The sequence below is a fragment of the Euprymna scolopes genome, chromosome 6, assembly GCF_053919585.1.
Source record: "Euprymna scolopes isolate OS-2025 chromosome 6, ASM5391958v1, whole genome shotgun sequence".
NCBI classification, from domain to species: Eukaryota; Metazoa; Mollusca; class Cephalopoda; order Sepiida; family Sepiolidae; genus Euprymna; species Euprymna scolopes.
The window spans coordinates 127482517-127500570 of NC_136487.1; the positions used below are offsets into that span (position 1 = coordinate 127482517).

At 33.4% G+C, this 18054-nt stretch overlaps 1 protein-coding gene across 8 annotated transcripts in view; it reads left to right on the plus strand.

Annotated features, from left to right (window-relative positions):
• Positions 1-18054, plus strand: part of LOC145277951 (immunomodulatory peroxidase-like) — a 200001-nt gene that overhangs the window by 11524 nt on the left and 170423 nt on the right. For 2 of the 8 annotated variants that reach the window (XM_080130047.1, XM_080130054.1), the window contains exon 1: positions 6614-6696. The exons of the other annotated variants lie outside the window; for them this stretch is intronic. In XM_080130047.1, coding sequence (XP_079986173.1) covers positions 6629-6696 — 68 coding nt within the window. In that variant the 5' untranslated portion in view covers positions 6614-6628. Of the gene's footprint in view, positions 1-6613; positions 6697-18054 lie in introns of those variants that run through there. 8 annotated transcript variants of the gene reach the window in all.

Sequence of the window (18054 nt, forward strand, 5' to 3'; positions counted from 1 at the left end):
TATCAATATTATCTAAGTAAATAAATACAGGCTCATTATAAATAATAAGTTAACTCTACATTAAAATTCATACGTGGCGGAATAAATTGAAAATAAAATTGAAACTTCTCTTCCAATTTCTGATTTTGTAATCATGTCCATATTCCTTTTTTCTTTTAAAGGGGATAAGTTCTTTTTCTTCCGATGAGTTTAGGGCGCAATAGATAAAATAAATGACATTACATGAATAATTCTGTGCTACGAAACAGGTGCTATCAAGAATGATATACTTCAACGCACTTAAAGAAATAAAAGGCAAAATCTTGAATTTTGGAATATAGATTTTTGTCATGTATTTTCTACTAGCGGGGTTACCCAGCGTTTCTAGAGTATGGAGAGGTGGTATAGTAAGACTATTGAGCAACCAAGCCCTAAAAAAATGTTTTAATCGAGCGAGTATCCGTGCGAGTGCAAAAAAAAAAAAATAAATAAAAATAACCAAGCACCTAAAAACATAAAAATAGCAGCGAATATATGTGTGAATGAGAAAAAAATAGCCGCAGTAGCCAGGCTCGAACAGGTAACGCTTTGGTCCAAGGCAGACTTACGAGGTTACGGGCTTTCAAAATAATGACATTAAAACGTACGCTGATGCTATGGGGCGTGAATGACTTTGCAAAAACTGATATTCGTTTTCAGCACACCCAAAGAACACTGCTTTCGTGTTTACAAAATAGGATAAAAAGTAGAAAACAATAGGAGAAAACGGTGCTTATGCACTTTTGATTTCGGTGCTATTTTAAAGATTAAATTCAAGCTTCACGATATCTTTTTATTATTATTACTAAATTGTTAGGTGGAAGCACATGATAGTTACAAAACTACCTCCCCTCACCATAGCGTTATTATTTCAGCAATGTAGCAAACGTGCACAAGTACCAAAAAGCAAAGAGTAATAATTCCTTTCCGTGTTTACAAAATTGGGGATCCATTTACAATAACGTTGCAAATAAAAAGTAAAAACCACTTTAAAATGTCGAAATAATATTTAAGTCTTTTTTTTTAAATTGGAAAGGAGTGACCTTGTTTCTTTTTAAACCTCTGAAATCGCAATGAGAAAACTGTTTTTAACAAAGAAGGAACCGTTATAAAAAATTCGAATAACGCTTAGTAATTTTGGGTGTTTATTTGGCACATTCTAAAATGTACATTGATATAGTAATGCTGAGTGTTTATTTCTCAAATGACAAAAATCACGTACATTGATAAAGTAATTCTGATTGTTTACTGGTCATATTCTAAAAATCACATACTACATAATAACGTTATTATTTAGAAAGATTTTCTCTATATGGGTTAGGGGAGTATGCTTTTCAAATTCATGCTGTCTTTTCATCTAACAATTTAACATATAAAAACTTATACTAATTTCGTACCGTGCTTAAATATTAATGTTATTATTTAGAAAGCCATTCTTTGTATGGGGAGGGGTATTTGTTTTTACTATTTTTCACTATCATCTTTCAATTTTAAAAGAAAAATCTGACTTCTACAGAATAATGGTCGTGCTGAAATAACATTATTATTTAGAAATACATTCTTAATATAGGGAGAGGAAAGTTTTTGTAACTATTCTTTACTTTTATGTTACAATTTTATATATATATATATATATATATATATATAATGTACAAAAAGAGAAAGAGAAAGAGAGAGAAAGAGAGAGAGAGAGAGAGAAAGAAAGAAAGCGCAATTTCCTTCCAAACATTATCTTCTATTAAAAAAATTATGAAAATTCTTGATGATGTATGGCACTGATATTAGATGTCATATTCCAAAAAGCACATGGAAAAACAGCTGATTCCAAAAAATCAGGTAAATGAATCAAGTGTACCCTGGTGGCTTTTTTTTTTTTACATGGAAGTCAGTACCTATCAAGGCCGGGAAACCACTCGCATCCCAATTATAGTGTTAAAAAAGCTTCAACCAGAACTTGCTCCCATACTTACGAAACTATTTAAGCGCTGCCTTAAGGAGAAGTGTTTTCCGACTCCCTGGAAGACCTCATCAGTTTGCCCTGTATTTAAAAATTCAGGTTATAAGTCATCTCCCTCTCAGTACAGACCAATAAGTTTCCTGTGTGTTATGAGTAAGTTGCTGGAATCCATATTAAATAGAGAAGTAGTCAACCACCTCAGCAGGAATAACCTTCTTAGTGACACACAATATGGCAGGATAGGCTGTTTTTAGCAGCTCCTTCCCAGATGTGGCAACAGTACTCTATCCTTGGACGTACTTGGCTTTTATATAGATAGAGAATTGCATCAGTAGTGAGATATCTTCTGGAGCGGTAGAAGGATCCTACCATTTTTCCAGCGACCTTGGCAATAGACTTGATGTACGTGTTCCATTTCAGGTCAGGAGTAAAGGTCAATCCCAGAAGCTTATTAAAACATGGGGCTCCCCTAGATGAGAGCCATCCATTTCAACTGATGCCAGGTGGGGACCAGAGCGTTGATGATGTAAGGATAGGAGTTCGGTTTTAGATGCATTAAAAGTAACCAGTCACCTCTTCCCCCACTGTACCCTGCATTCAAGATCAGAGGAGAGAGAATCAGAGAGAACTTTGTCATTTACTGCCTTAGATGTGTTGCCATAGATGGTCATGTCATCAGCATAGATGTCAACGAATGATTTAAGTATGTTTTGGCAGATCATTGATATAGATCAGGAAGAGAGTTGGATTGACCCCCTGATGGACACCAGTGTAAATATTGAGGGCCTCTGATTTCTGTCCATCAACCACTACTCTTATGAGCCTACCAGAGAGAAATGATTTAATGATTGAAAACACATTTCCAGTTATACCGTAGCTGGAAATCTTGTGAAGTAGGCCCTTATGCCATACCTTATCGGCATTTGATATGTCAAGAGATTCACTAATCCTATGAGATATAACTGTTAGCACATCTGCTGTAGATCTCTCAGAACGGAGACCATATTGCATGCCACTAAGAAGGTTATTTCTGCTGAGGTAGTTGACTATTTCTCTTTAATATGGATTCCAGCAACTTGTTCATGACACACAGGAAGCTGATTGGTCTGTACTGGGAGGGAGATGACTTATCACCTAAATTCTTAAATACAGGGCATACTGATGAGGTTTTTCAGGGTGTGGGGAAGTACCTCTCCTTAAGGCAACGCTTAAAGAGTTTTGTAAGTATGGGGGCAAATTCTGGTCGAAGCTTTTTAACACTATAATTGGAATGCCGTCAGGACCAGTTGCTTTACTGGAATCAAGGTTCTTGATTAGCTTGGCGACCTCGTTTTGTCTGTTAAAGGAGGAAATACGGGGAGTTGACGACCTTTGTCGCATAGGTAGAATGAGCTGTAAAGTTCTTGGCAAATAGTTTGCCCTTGTCTGATGCTGACAAGATGACCCCAGGTCCATTGATAATGGTTAGGATAGAACGCACGCTTCTGATCAAGATCTTGTTTGCTATTTGCCAAAACTGGTGGGAACCAAGCTGCTGCTCAGCTAATTTGGATTTAACGGACTGGGCATATAGGTCCCTTGCATTGTTTATTACTCTTTTACATTGGTTGCTGGCAGTCCTGAAAGCAACTTTAGTCTCAGTGCATCTGTTACGTTGGTAGCTATGGATAAAATGATTTCTGTCCGCGATGGCAGCAGCACATCCTGGGGAGAACCATCGCTGGCTGTAAGGTTTTTGTTGGAATTAATTGGATTGTATGAATCCGTTTATGCCTACAATTAACCATTCGGTCAGGTCTGACACTAAAGAAGACACATCCTTTTTAAACATGAAATGTAGGGGTAGATCAGATATAAATATACGGAAGCTATCTCAGTCAGCCGCAGAGTATCGGTATACTGTACGGTGGTGAGGTACGTCTGAAGACTTATTACATTTCGTTTTTACCTTAACTGATACAACCGAGTGGTCGGCAGATCCCAGACGAGACAGAACGGAACATGAACATAGTTCAGGGAAAGTTGTGAGAAAAAAGTCTAGATGGCTTGCGGAAGTATCGAGCACACGGGTGGGTTCGTGAACAATCTGGGTGAGGTCATAGGCAGTGGCGAAATGATAACAGAACCTCCCCTCATCATCTGTCTTGTTCGAGTGGGTCAGCCATTCCACATTGTGGACATTGAAGTCACCACAAATGTGGATATTAGCCGAGGGATGTGCAGACAGGATGTGGTTAATCTACTCATATATACTCTTAAAGATAGTAACTCCGCTGTTGTGGGGGCGATAGAGGGCAAATATAAATGCGGTGATGTAAGCAAGTGCAACGTGGAAGCGCATATAATTGATTTAGGGTCTTTTCTGGAGATATCCCTGACACACGGAAAGCCATCCTTAATGTATGCACATATTCTCTGCCCATGGCGATTTTGGGAGTCAGATTTAGATGTTAAGTTAGAGTCCTCTTTACTTATGAACTCGTCTAGGGAAGTGGTCGGCCCTATGCCAGTTTCGCTTAGGAAGAATATGTCCGATTTCGTCTTCTGTAATTGAGTTTTAACCTCTAGAAGGTTGGAACGTAGACGCCTGATGTTAGGGAAAGAGACATGGTAGTAGGGGTCTACGTTGGAGGATTGGGTTCTAGGTTTATTCGCATTTTCTTTTTTAGATATTTCATGTTGATGTTTTTGGGACTTGTAGAACAGGTCGACAGACTTTGTTAGAGCAGGACAATGAGGGAAAGTAAGAGAGAAAAAGACATGATTTTTTCGTAGCATATGATAAGATAAAGCCGTAACAATTACCCACTAGTATGGCATCAAGAGGCCCCACAAGAAACTACTGCATGGTCCAGAATCCATTCACCAAATGGCAACGCAGCAGCCCCAGTACTTTGCACCTGCTGATAGGACAGCCTCTTTAGTGGTTAATCCAAGGTTTAGATCCTTGACTATCAGGCAGATAACGTCAGCCCAGATGAAACGTTTACTTCCAGCACCCTTACTAGTTACATGGTCACAGGGATAAACATGGAAACAGAGAATTTCCGACATCTCAGGCTACTGTTCACGAAGTACTGCCGACCTAGAAAGCAGCCTTTTCTTCAGCCTTTCTCATTGGAAATGTGGACTGAGAGACAAATAAGGAGAAGCGAGATTAACGAGAGCTGCCGAAAACGTATCCACAATGCATTGTCTACTCTCCATTAAAAAAAAGTATGTAAAGGACTTATTAATATTTACTAGTATATGTCCGTAGTCCTAATTCGAAATTAGAGAAATTTGAAGATAATTCATATCCTATATTTATGAAGGAGATGAAAATGAAATACGTTACTGGATAGCCGTTTAAACGTATTTATCCTTTTTTCTAATCCAAGAGACACCTCGAACGCATTGAAGGTTTTCCATTTCATCGGCAAATGCGTGCTTTCGGGATTGTCGGTGCTAATAGCTTATGCTTCTTAGTAGGGAGATGGAGAGCGTCGCGGTGGGAGGGAGGGGTTCCTTTATATTTATAGTGAAAATAGAGCAGTAATCCTTAGTCAGATTTTTTCTTTCTTTTTTCTTGAGGAGGGGGTCTATTCTATATTCATTTGCATTTAATGACTGCAATAAAATATTATATTAGACAAAATTTAAGTCAAACAAAATAATTTTATAAGGAAAATTAAGCACCAAGAGAAAAACAATAAATAAGTAAATAAATAAATTCTGGTGGGGAATTTATCCCGTGTCGAGATTTTCTCCCCTAACATGTCGAATTGAAAACGAAAAATCTTACGAAAGCGGCGTTTTGTTAGGCTTCCCCGGTCGGTAAAAAGATAAAACATACAGTAAAAAATAGAATACGTTACTGGATTGCCGTTTAAACGTATTTATCTTTTTTTCTTATCCAAGAGACACTTCGCTTATTTGTCATATTCCAAAAATCACGTAAATAGATCAAGTAATGCTGAGTTTATATGTTCGTCCGTAATGTCCTCATAGAAATAATTTCTAAAACTGTTTGTAAGTGGAGGGATAAAGTAACTGGAATTCTAAGACAGATACTACGTTTTGATTTTATCCAAAATACCAAGTAACAGTATTACATAGTGTAGTTTCCTTCCAGACATTATCTTCTCCTATGAAAAATTAATGCTTAAAAATCTTTATGATATACGACACTGACAATAATTATCTTCCAAAAGTCACAGTGAAAAATTGCTGTTTCCAAAAATCAGGTAAACTGACGTAATAGTTACGACGACTGCATATTTTTCACAATCGAAATGACATTATCGCCTATATGAGAGGAATTCTAAGAGTAATGCCTCCTATTTTTTATTGTTTGTTGAGCTTCCTAGGTAGAAGTTATCAACCTCATCAGAGGTATTCCATTAGTAATGCCTCTTATTTTTTTAATCGTTTGTGGATCCTACTAGGTAGATGACTTTATCAACTATATGAGAGGCATTCCAAAATGAATGCCTCCTATATTTGTAATTGTTTGCTGATCTTCCTAATTAACCGATCGTTATTAATTTTACATATTTGTATGGTTTATATATTTCTTTGTATTGGATTAACCCCTAAACTAATTAACCGATCATTATGAATTATATGTATGTGTATATGTTTGTATATTTTTATAGATGTCATATTCCAAAAATGGATACAATGATGACTTACTGTTTGAATGTATTTATGCATACAAGAAAGTCTACACAAGAAATAAGGTACTTCTACAGTATAGTATTCCTATAAAAAACAATGATAATCTTACCTCTTACGTACATAAAAACTACTAAAACCGAAAATCATATTATACATTTGAGTAGTATGATTTCGAATGAGAAATAAGGTATTTCTTCACTATAGCATCAAGATGTACTCCTACAGTATCCTACCAAAAAATAAGTCACTTGTACAGTATAATATACATATGAAACACAAAGAAAATCTTACCTGTGACATACATAAGAGCTATCAAAACCGAAAATAAACAATATATATTCGAGTAGTATGACATTCATATAAGAAATAAGGTACTTCTTCACTACAGCAATATGATGTGAAAACAAACACCTGTGACATACGGAAAAGTTAGCACAACAGAAAATTATGTAAAATCACCGAGTCGTATCATTTTCAAATTAGAAATAAGATACTTGTACAGTATCCTACCGAAGATATAAGATACTTAATTAAAACCGAAAATCATGTAATATAACTGAGTAGTATGATAATTATATTAGATATAAGGTGCTTCTTCACTATAGCACACTAATATAAAACCAAACCAACTCTTACCCGTGTCACAAGAAAAGAGGGCATACTGCAGTAGTGCTCCTTTCCCCCCTCTTCTCTTGAATTTTATTTTATATATCTATCAGTTATACACCCCCACTCCATCCAATTGCTATCGAGATATTCGGCAAAGAATATCAACGTATAAGCCCATGGCAGGAAGCAAATCAGACATCCACATACCCCATGCCCCATCGATTATTCGTCAAGGCACGTGTCAATATATGACCGGAAGCTAACTAGACATTTCACTTCTCTACTCCAAACGAAGCAGCGTGCAAAAATAAAAAAGTAAAAACTTTTTGGGGCGAATCACGTGAATGCACAAAAACTCAGCTGGGCGAAAGTATGGAAACGATCACGTCGCTAAACGAATGTCGACATAGGGGTGCTATTAACACCAGCGAATGCGATTTGCATGGTGAATCGGTAGCCAACTCAATTTGAATCTTGTCTCTCTAGCCGAAAAAGAAAATATACATAAAAGTACGAATACACCTTGGCTCAGATATGTTGGAATGAGATGCATCCTCGCTTGGGGAAGACGTAGTAAGTTTTCTTGTCGAGTCTTCTTCACGTTGGTGGTTAATAAATAACCAAGAAAAGAAAATCAAGGAAAGGTAGGTGGATGAACAGACATTGAAGAGCATCGAATTGTATATCGGCGAATTTGGATGTATCGTCCCGACAACTCAGTATCTTGCAATATCGTCTCACCCTCTCACCCTCAGTATTTCATAATATCGATTTACTGTTTTTCTTATTTTGAATATTTTCTGCTTGCTTTTTATGACTTAACCATTGTTTCATATAAAAAAAGAAGATAGCATACAAGAAAAAAAGGAAAGAAAAGTAATGCTAGCTTGAACAGTTTTCTTTATCGTTGCCCTATGGCACCCGTTTCAAGTCACGGCTACCAATATTTAACCCCGCCTTTCTTGGTGAGGTCACGCCAGGACCCATATTCTTTTACGAAAAACTTCGGCTTGTGATGTCTGGTTCTTCGAAAGGCTATCACATGAAATCCAGGTATGCTGAAAACGAATTCTCTGGAAGTGGAAAAATGAAGCTCGCATAGGTCAGAAAGAAAACAGACAATTGAAATTCTATTCTACTAAAATTAATTTCGCAAAAATTACAGTCTTTTTACAATATATGTATACTTTAAGTTCTTAGTCCGTTTTCAATTCACAATTCTTCTTCTTCTTCTTCTTCTTCTACTTCTTCTTCTTCTTCTTCTTCTTCTTCTTCTTCAGAAATGTCACTCAGGCGAAATGGAGAGGGAAGGTGGTCTCGTCTTCAGGGAGCGATGTTATTATCTCGAGATTCTGTGCCTATCTGATTGATTTCGAGGGGCATTGGCCTTATATACTCCGGGTCGGGTCGGGTCGAGCTGGAAAATCCCCTAAGCCAATCAAATTAAGATACGTGTTTGGAGATTTCCAATCTTAAATTGCGTGTGTGCAGTTCAGCCATTGTCTAGAGTTTTGAAATCCACCCAAAATGATATCTATTCCCATGACCTCCAAAGTCAACGTCTGTCATTCAGAACACCTGGGCCGGGGTTCTTTAGGCCAGACGAGTATCACCGCTATTATTCTAACATTTCCTGTTGTCGAATTTTTTCAAATAGCAAAATATACATCTGGCCTTTTAATAAAACAAAATATATATCTGATTTTGACAATAATCCAAATATATATATCTATATCATTCAATTCGAGTCTTTTTGATATCCGCTGTCGTCCGGGATTAATTTAACAATTTTACCATATTTACCCGGTCATTCTTAGATCCGAGGGAAGTCTGAACCTCCCCAATGAGGGTCAAAACGCTCCTTCAGGTCGATCACGTTACAGCCCCCCTCCTTCTTGACCCGTTGGACACTGTCTGCATATTTTCTTCTATTATTATTAATTTTTTTTTAGCGTTCTTTTGTTTGTTTGTTGAATTTTAATCTATATAAATAAAACAGTAGGCGTCGGCGTATGTGTGTGTATGTGTATCTAATAGGTAAACTCTATAACTACTGGTCATATAACACTAAAATTCTTAGGAAATAATATTCATGCACCAACGATGGTTTATAGCGAGTAATATCTTTATTTACATACATGGATAAGGCGTACAGACATTGGCAAATTTACAAGTAAAATACATTAACCACTAGCCGATATTTTTTGCGCATACGCAAACTTAAAACAACATCAGGCTAGAACGCTATATATTTTGATTGTATTAATACAAAAAAAATGAAATAATACGTAAATTTTACTCGCAGTTTTGAATTTGTTAATACAAAAAAAAACTATATATCTTTTTATTATTCACTTATCGAAGACATACCTGTATATCTTTTATTATTATGTGACCGATTAGATAAACAATTATTAATTACAAAGAAATATTCAGTGTTTTTACAGTGTACGCACCGTGTTACATTCCAGATAGGATTTTAAAATTAAATTTAATTTTTATGGCATCTTTTTATTAAACGCCCAGCCAATGAATTACAAATAAATAAATGAATAAATAATCAGAACCCCTCCCTTATTATCACTAAAAAATACTAAAAACATTACATAAAAAAAAAAAAAAATAAAAAGTGGATTTAGCCTTTCAAAATTAGAACAACGCCCGACTGAAACCGATGATTGCCGGTCTCGCCCGATCCATGCTTGACGGGAATTCCCGAGAATCCGGGTCAAATTTTCTAAGAGTACCAAAAATTCTTACGTTTCGAATGCATGCGTTTTTCTTCTTTTTTGTGTTCAGATGTTACATGGCATTTACAAAACATACTTATATATATTTTATTCATTTATCGATTAGATGAACAACTATTGATACCAAAAATAAACTGCCATTTTTTTTTTCCGAATGCATGCGTTTTTACTATTTTTAGTTTTTCTCATAGAGTTTTCTTACACAGGACATTATGCCAACACAAAATACAGGTTTATTTCTAAAAAAAGAAATATGTAATCAGATAAAATGCCTCATATATTTTATTCGGACTATTATTCTCATCTTCCCGAAAAATTGAGTCATAGAAAAACCTTTAACAAATATCTTAGTGACCCCTGTTTTTGTGAAAATATTTTTAAAAGTTGTTTCCAATATTTTAAATAACATGAGATATTTTCCATTTATCATAAAAATATATGCACTCGGTTATCTCCGACACTCACTTCGCTTACAGTAAAATAATTAATTTCCATGAATATGATTTTCATTACAAAAACAAAACATGTATTCACGTTCGAATTCTCGACTGATGAAAATCCGCCAAAATAGTCTGATTATCGTCTGCCACTTATTTCAATCAAAACACACCGCTACGAAACTATTTCAACACATGAAAGGTTGACACGAAAGCAGTCATTCAAACATTAACTAAAGTTTTTTTCTTATTATTTTTAAAACAAAATGTAATAAAATTTGATGTTGCTCTAAAAATGAAATTTTATTTATAAAGTTTCGTTCATCCCCGCCCCCGCATTGATACAAGTACCAATCGACATTACTTTCTCTTTAAATTAATACACCTGTTTCCTTGAGAAAAGTTTCTTTTCTCCAAATAATATCCTTAATTTACATAGCTTCTTCCTTTTTCTTTAAATAATTTCTCTTTTTTCATTAAACTGTTAGGTGAAAGTGTAAAATAGTTAACAAGCCCCCTCCCCATATTAAGAATGGCTTTTTAACTAATAATGTTATTATTTAAGCATGGTTCGTACACTGCACAAGTACCAAAAATTCTGTCAAGACCGACGTTTAGGTGGCATAATAATCTCGAACCCTCTATCAAATAATAGGTACCAAATTCCTTAATCACTGTTATGTTCCTATGTCAACAATATATAAACAATGACATCGGTATTTCAGAATTTGATTTTTAAGCAGAATTTCTTTAAAAATATCAATATGAAAACAACTTAAAAAAAGAATAAACACTTTTTTTATTTTAAACACTAAAAATCTTTTTTCTTTTAATTTTAATCAATAGAAATCTTTTTTTTTATTTATGTTTGTATTTTTGTATTCTTTTTATTTTTAATTTTAACCAATATAACTAGAAGTTTGGCGCTTATGTATGTAAGCAGGTTACGATCTCAAAATTAATAAATTTCATATAATCTTTTAAGAGAGACGTAGGAAGTGTATATGGAGTAAGTACGGGAAATGGCGGAAGCAGTTTACTGTCTAAAAGTTACTTTATTTCAATATATATTTTTAAGATAGGGGGTAGATAATGATGTCCGTCCCGGAAATGGCTGAAGCAGTTTACGATTACAAAATGTTTTTTACTTCATATACATTGTTTTAGAATGGCAACAAGTCACTTTATTATCGACCAAGAACATTAAATCACACACACACACACACACACACACACACACACATACACACACACACACACACACACACACACACACACACACACATATATATATATATATATATATATACTAGCAGAAGACCTACTGTTGCCCAATTACATAAAATCACGATATATATATAAATATATGTGTGTGGGGGGGGGTGAGAAAGAAAGTGTGTATATGTATAGTTGTGTGTATATTTATATATACACTTAATTATATTTATGGGAAAAAGATGCCAGCAGAGTGCTCTATCATACGGGAAAAAATTTAAAATAAGGGCGTAGTATTTATATAATTTAATTTCAGAATTTTAGATATGCTAAGCCATCTGTCTATAGACTGTCAGGCGACAGATTAGATAGATTGACTGTAGAGAGCTCAATATTAGGAATTAGAGCGGTTCCCTATCATCGAGTTGTAAACCGACGGTACCGATGGTTTATATTATCTAAACTGTTGATCATCATTCACTCCAAACAACGCTGAGTAATGCTGTTTTTATTTCTCACATTCTTAAGATCATATACCTTTATATAGTTATGCTGAGTGTTTATTTTTATATATCACAAAAATCATATACAATGAAAAAGTATTGCCGAGTGTTTATTTGTCACATTTAAAAATAACATACATTGATATAGTAATTCTGAGTATTTATTTGTCACATTTAAAAATAACATACATTGATATAGTAATTCTGAGTATTTATTTGTCACATTTAAAAATAACATATATTGATATAGTAATTCTGAGTATTTATTTGTCACATTTAAAAATAACATATATTGATATAGTAATTCTGAGTATTTATTTGTCACATTTAAAAATAACATATATTGATATAGTAATTCTGAGTATTTATTTGTCACATTTAAAAATAACATACATTGATATAGTAATTCTGAGTATTTATTTGTCACATTTAAAAATAACATACATTGATATAGTAATTCTGAGTATTTATTTGTCACATTTAAAAATAACATACATTGATATAGTAATTCTGAGTATTTATTTGTCACATTTAAAAATAACATACATTGATATAGTAATTCTGAGTATTTATTTGTCACATTTAAAAATAACATATATTGATATAGTAATTCTGAGTATTTATTTGTCACATTTAAAAATAACATATATTGATATAGTAATTCTGAGTATTTATTTGTCACATTTAAAAATAACATATATTGATATAGTAATTCTGAGTATTTATTTGTCACATTTAAAAATAACATACATTGATATAGTAATTCTGAGTATTTATTTGTCACATTTAAAAATAACATACATTGATATAGTAATTCTGAGTATTTATTTGTCACATTTAAAAATAACATATATTGATATAGTAATTCTGAGTATTTATTTGTCACATTTAAAAATAACATATATTGATATAGTAATTCTGAGTATTTATTTGTCACATTTAAAAATAACATATATTGATATAGTAATTCTGAGTATTTATTTGTCACATTTAAAAATAACATACATTGATATAGTAATTCTGAGTATTTATTTGTCACATTTAAAAATAACATACATTGATATAGTAATTCTGAGTATTTATTTGTCACATTTAAAAATAACATACATTGATATAGTAATTCTGAGTATTTATTTGTCACATTTAAAAATAACATACATTGATATAGTAATTCTGAGTATTTATTTGTCACATTTAAAAATAACATATATTGATATAGTAATTCTGAGTATTTATTTGTCACATTTAAGAATAACATATATTGATATAGTAATTCTGAGTATTTATTTGTCACATTTAAAAATAACATACATTGATATAGTAATTCTGAGTATTTATTTGTCACATTTAAAAATAACATATATTGATATAGTAATTCTGAGTATTTATTTATCACAATCTGAAAAAAAAATCAAATACGTTGATCAATGAATGCTGAGTGTTTATGTTTTAGTTAACTATTATGTACTTTCATCTAACAATTTAATAAACAAAAACTGGCTACTACAGAATATAAACCGCGCTAAAATAATTACGTTAATATTATTTAGAAAGTCATTCTTAATATGAGATGGGGAGGTTTTTTTTTTGTTTATTCTGTACTTTCATATAACAATTTTAGATACAAAAACTGACTTATGCAGAATATGGACCATGCTGAAATAATAACTATTTAGGAAGCCATTCTTTATATGAGGAGGCGATTTTTTTTTTACTATTTTGCACTTTCATCTAACAATTTAATAAACAAAAAAATGACTCATGCAGAATACCGACCATGCTGAAATAATATGGTGTTAATAGGGGAAAACTGGAAATTATCAATACAGGTGTTTAAATGTGACAATCCTCCCAGACATTATCTCCTGTTTATTCGAGTATGAGGTGGAATAGGAAGAAGTATAATTTCGGGTGATGACGTTATTCCTCTTCAAATTTTAGTGTTAAGTGGGGCACAATTTTAGATTATCATTCTTCCAGACATTATCTCCTGCTGTTCAGTCGAGTAGGAGCGTGATAGGCATAGGGATAAATGCCAGTAATGACGCCATTCCTCTTCAAATTATTGTTGCCACATGGACGAAAACCTGAGATTGCAATCACATGGATTTGCGAGTGTTTTAATGAGACAATTCTCTCAGACATAATCTCTTCCTGTTTATTCAAGTACGCGTGGGTTAATAGGAAGGGGGAGTAACTTCTGGCGATGACATGATTCCTTATCAAATTATAGTGTAAAATGGGGCACAATTTGGATTGGCGAGTGTTTAAATTATTCGAGGAGGGGGTGGAATAGGAAGAAGTATAATTTCGGGTGATGACGTTATTCCTCTTCAAATTTTGGTGTTAAGTGGGGCACAATTTTAGATTATCATTTAAATTATGGATCGGCGAGTGTTTAAATGAGACAAATCTTCCAGATATTATCTCCTCCTGTCTATTCCAGTAGGAAGGGAGTGATAGGCAGGCCGTAACTTTCGGTTATTGCGTAATTCCTCCTCAAATTATGGTGGTAATTGATGACAACTTGGGATTATCATAACATGTATTTGCGAGTTTTTAAATGAGACAATCCTCCCAGATATTATCTCCTCATGTTTTTTCGTATTGGAGGTTATAGGCAGGGTGGTCACTTCTGGTGATGACGCCATTCCTCTTCAAATTATTTTATCAAGTCAGGGACTACTTAAGATTATCATCACATTGATTGGCAACTGTTTAAATGAGACAATCGTCTCAGACATTATCTCCTCCAGTTTATTCGAGTAAAAATGCGTAATAAGCAGGTTGGTAACTTCCGGTGATGACTTAATTCCTCAAAATTATTGTGGTATATATATATATATATATATATATATATATATATATATATATATATATATATATATATATATATTCATTTTTATTATTCTTTATGTAAATACAGTCATATCTTGCTACGATGTGCAGAACGTTTCAATCATAATACGGCAAGAAGATTTAAAAATCCAAAAATTGAAAAGGTGATTAAGACTATTTTCAATTTATAGATCTTATGAATTTAAATTTAATTACAAAAATTAAATTTTAGTTAAAGAAGGGGGGGTTAAAAGTTATTTTTGGGGAAGGATTAGAAGGAGTAGTAAGAAGAGAAGGGTAATATAATATAAAGATATAGAGGGGGTATGAATTTATTAATTAGAAGGAGAAATGAAGACGGGAGGGTGAAAACCATTGACAGGTAAAAAAGGAAGATGTAAGGAAGACGAGATTAAGAGTGTCTCGGCTATGGAAAAAAGGGATTAACTAAATCTATAAAACATGACGTTTTTCATTCAATTTTTATTAATTTAATTTAATTTTTTAATTATATTTTTTGTTTTGACATTAACGCTGACTTTTTAGTTATATCAAATTGGAAATTTATCAAATTCATATCTTAATAAGTCAAAATATTTAAGCTTATCAAATAATTGTTATTTTAGCTTTTATTTTTGTTTCTATATATACACACATATACATACATCCACATACACACATAAAAACACGCATACAAATACATATGTTTACATATATATACAGAAATGCACGCAAAAACACGCACTCAAACAGATGTACGAGTATAGATTGTGTTTTAAATTTTTTATTAATCTGTATATGTATTAATGTATTTATTTTATATTATTTTTATATATTAAATTTTAATTGTAATTCATAAATATTATTATTTACTTATTTCATTTCTTTCATTTTCTTTTAATTATTTAGCTAAGTTTTGATATATAAATATAAAAAGTTGTCGAAGGATTTTCCAAAGAATTTTAAAATTTACCCAAGGTCACCTTTATCTCTAGTTTGATAGTCTTTTTTTCTTTTTTTATAGTGTATTTTTTTAAAATTACATTTTCACCCCAAACAAGGCACATTGCCACTTTGTTGTAGGGGGCTACTATCAGGGACATATGCATCAGGGGTACTGCGTAGGGAGTTGGGCAGCAAGATGTCGGTTCACATTACACTTGAACTTCTGCATGTCAGTACAGTTGGGGAAGCAGGGACCCGGCGGGGAATTCCAAAGTCTAGCAGTCCTGAGGAAGAAACTACTGGAGTAGAAGGCTCTCTTACATCTAGAGATATCTACTGTGAAGGGGTGGAATTTAGCTGCTTACCGGGTTTGTCGGGGATATTTACGTTGAGGGGGCACAAGTGCTTTCAGTTCGTCAGAGCATTCACCGTTAAAGTACTTGTAGAAAAGGCAGAGGGATGCAACATTTCGTCGATGGAACAGGGGCTGAAGTTTAGATGACAGTTCAGGACCTATCAGATTGGCGACTCTCTTTTGAACCTTGTCTAGGAGCGAGACACTAGTGGCAGAGGCACCAGCCCAAACATGACAACAATACTCGATACATGGGCGAATGGTGGCCTTATAGAGGTATAGGATACTTTCAGGCGTTAGTATCTTTCTAACACGGTAGAGAGTATTATTTAAGAACATTATTCATCCTTATAAAAACGTCGTTTCTTCTTAATATTTTGTATATCTTTGAAAGTATGTACTTTGAACTATATTATTAGTTGACTTGGTGTTATTATGGAAAATTAATATTTAGGGCTTATCTAGTTGTTAGTGGGATATTTAAACAGATGGGATACCTAATTAATTATTAAATTATATGGGTGTATTCGGCATATTACCCATACGTATATATACATATAAACATGAATTAACGAACAAACTATATTTATATCAACAATTTAAAAAATATATATAAAATATACTCAAAAAGTCCAATGTTTGTTCCAAATTTTCAAAGTGATTGAATACGAAGTAGACAGAAGCGTCAGAAACTTCGTTTCACAGCTCGGTTGTATGTACGTGTTTGTACTTATTTTATGGACGGCTGTGTTCACTAGAAATATTGCGGCAGACTTAAAGAAAAAAATTTAGTGCATTCAAGTCTGCTAAGATGATCATTTTTCGCGCTGCGAGTGGGGGTGTGTCACGTTGTGTATATACGGCGTTCATTAAACGTGTAATTGTTTCCTTAAACTTCTGGTTCTGTAAACGAAGATAAGTTCCTCGGGAGGAAACGTTAAATAACAAGAAATAATTTGCATAACTTGGTTTTACAGAGTTGTGACTTCCCGAAGACTTTGCAAATGTCGCCACAGATTTTATATCTTGCTATAAACGCGTCCTATGAATCTTCCAGACCGCAAAAATTTCGTCCGAGCTAATATTTCAGTGGCTTAAAACACACACACACACACACACACACACACACACACACACACACACACACACACACACACACACACACAGAGACTTCCGATGACTGGCTGAATTGTATATGTGCATATATCAAAATCTATTTCTATTCTATCTTGCATAAGCCTACCGTCAAGAGTCATCATATATAACTATTATTGTTTAGCCGAACCAAATTCCAAGTTTTTATTATTATAGATATTTTAACTGGCTATAAAATACTTGTAGCAGTAAATATTTACTGCAACTTTAGAATCTGTAAGTGTTCTAAATATTTACTTTCTCGCTTCTTTTCTGAATTTAAATAGTTTCTATTTAAAAAATATTGCACATCATTTCGATAGTCCATCGATACCTGCAGTTTCCTGGAAACAACGGGAATCCAGCCAGAAAGTTCTAATATACAACAGTACTCGAATAAAGATAAGTATATTTTAACATGTGCTACTAGAAATATGTCAAACGTAGTAACTTTTACCTCGATTGACATTGAAAGATTGCTTATAAACTCGGGTTATCGAAGTTATTGCTGAAATGTCGAAGGTAGTCAACCCAATCAACATATTGCCCGAGTTATGTTTGTTGAAGACTAGGATATATAAATCCTAATCCCTTTACAAAAGAAAATAATGAAACGAATGGAGTTGAAAGAAAC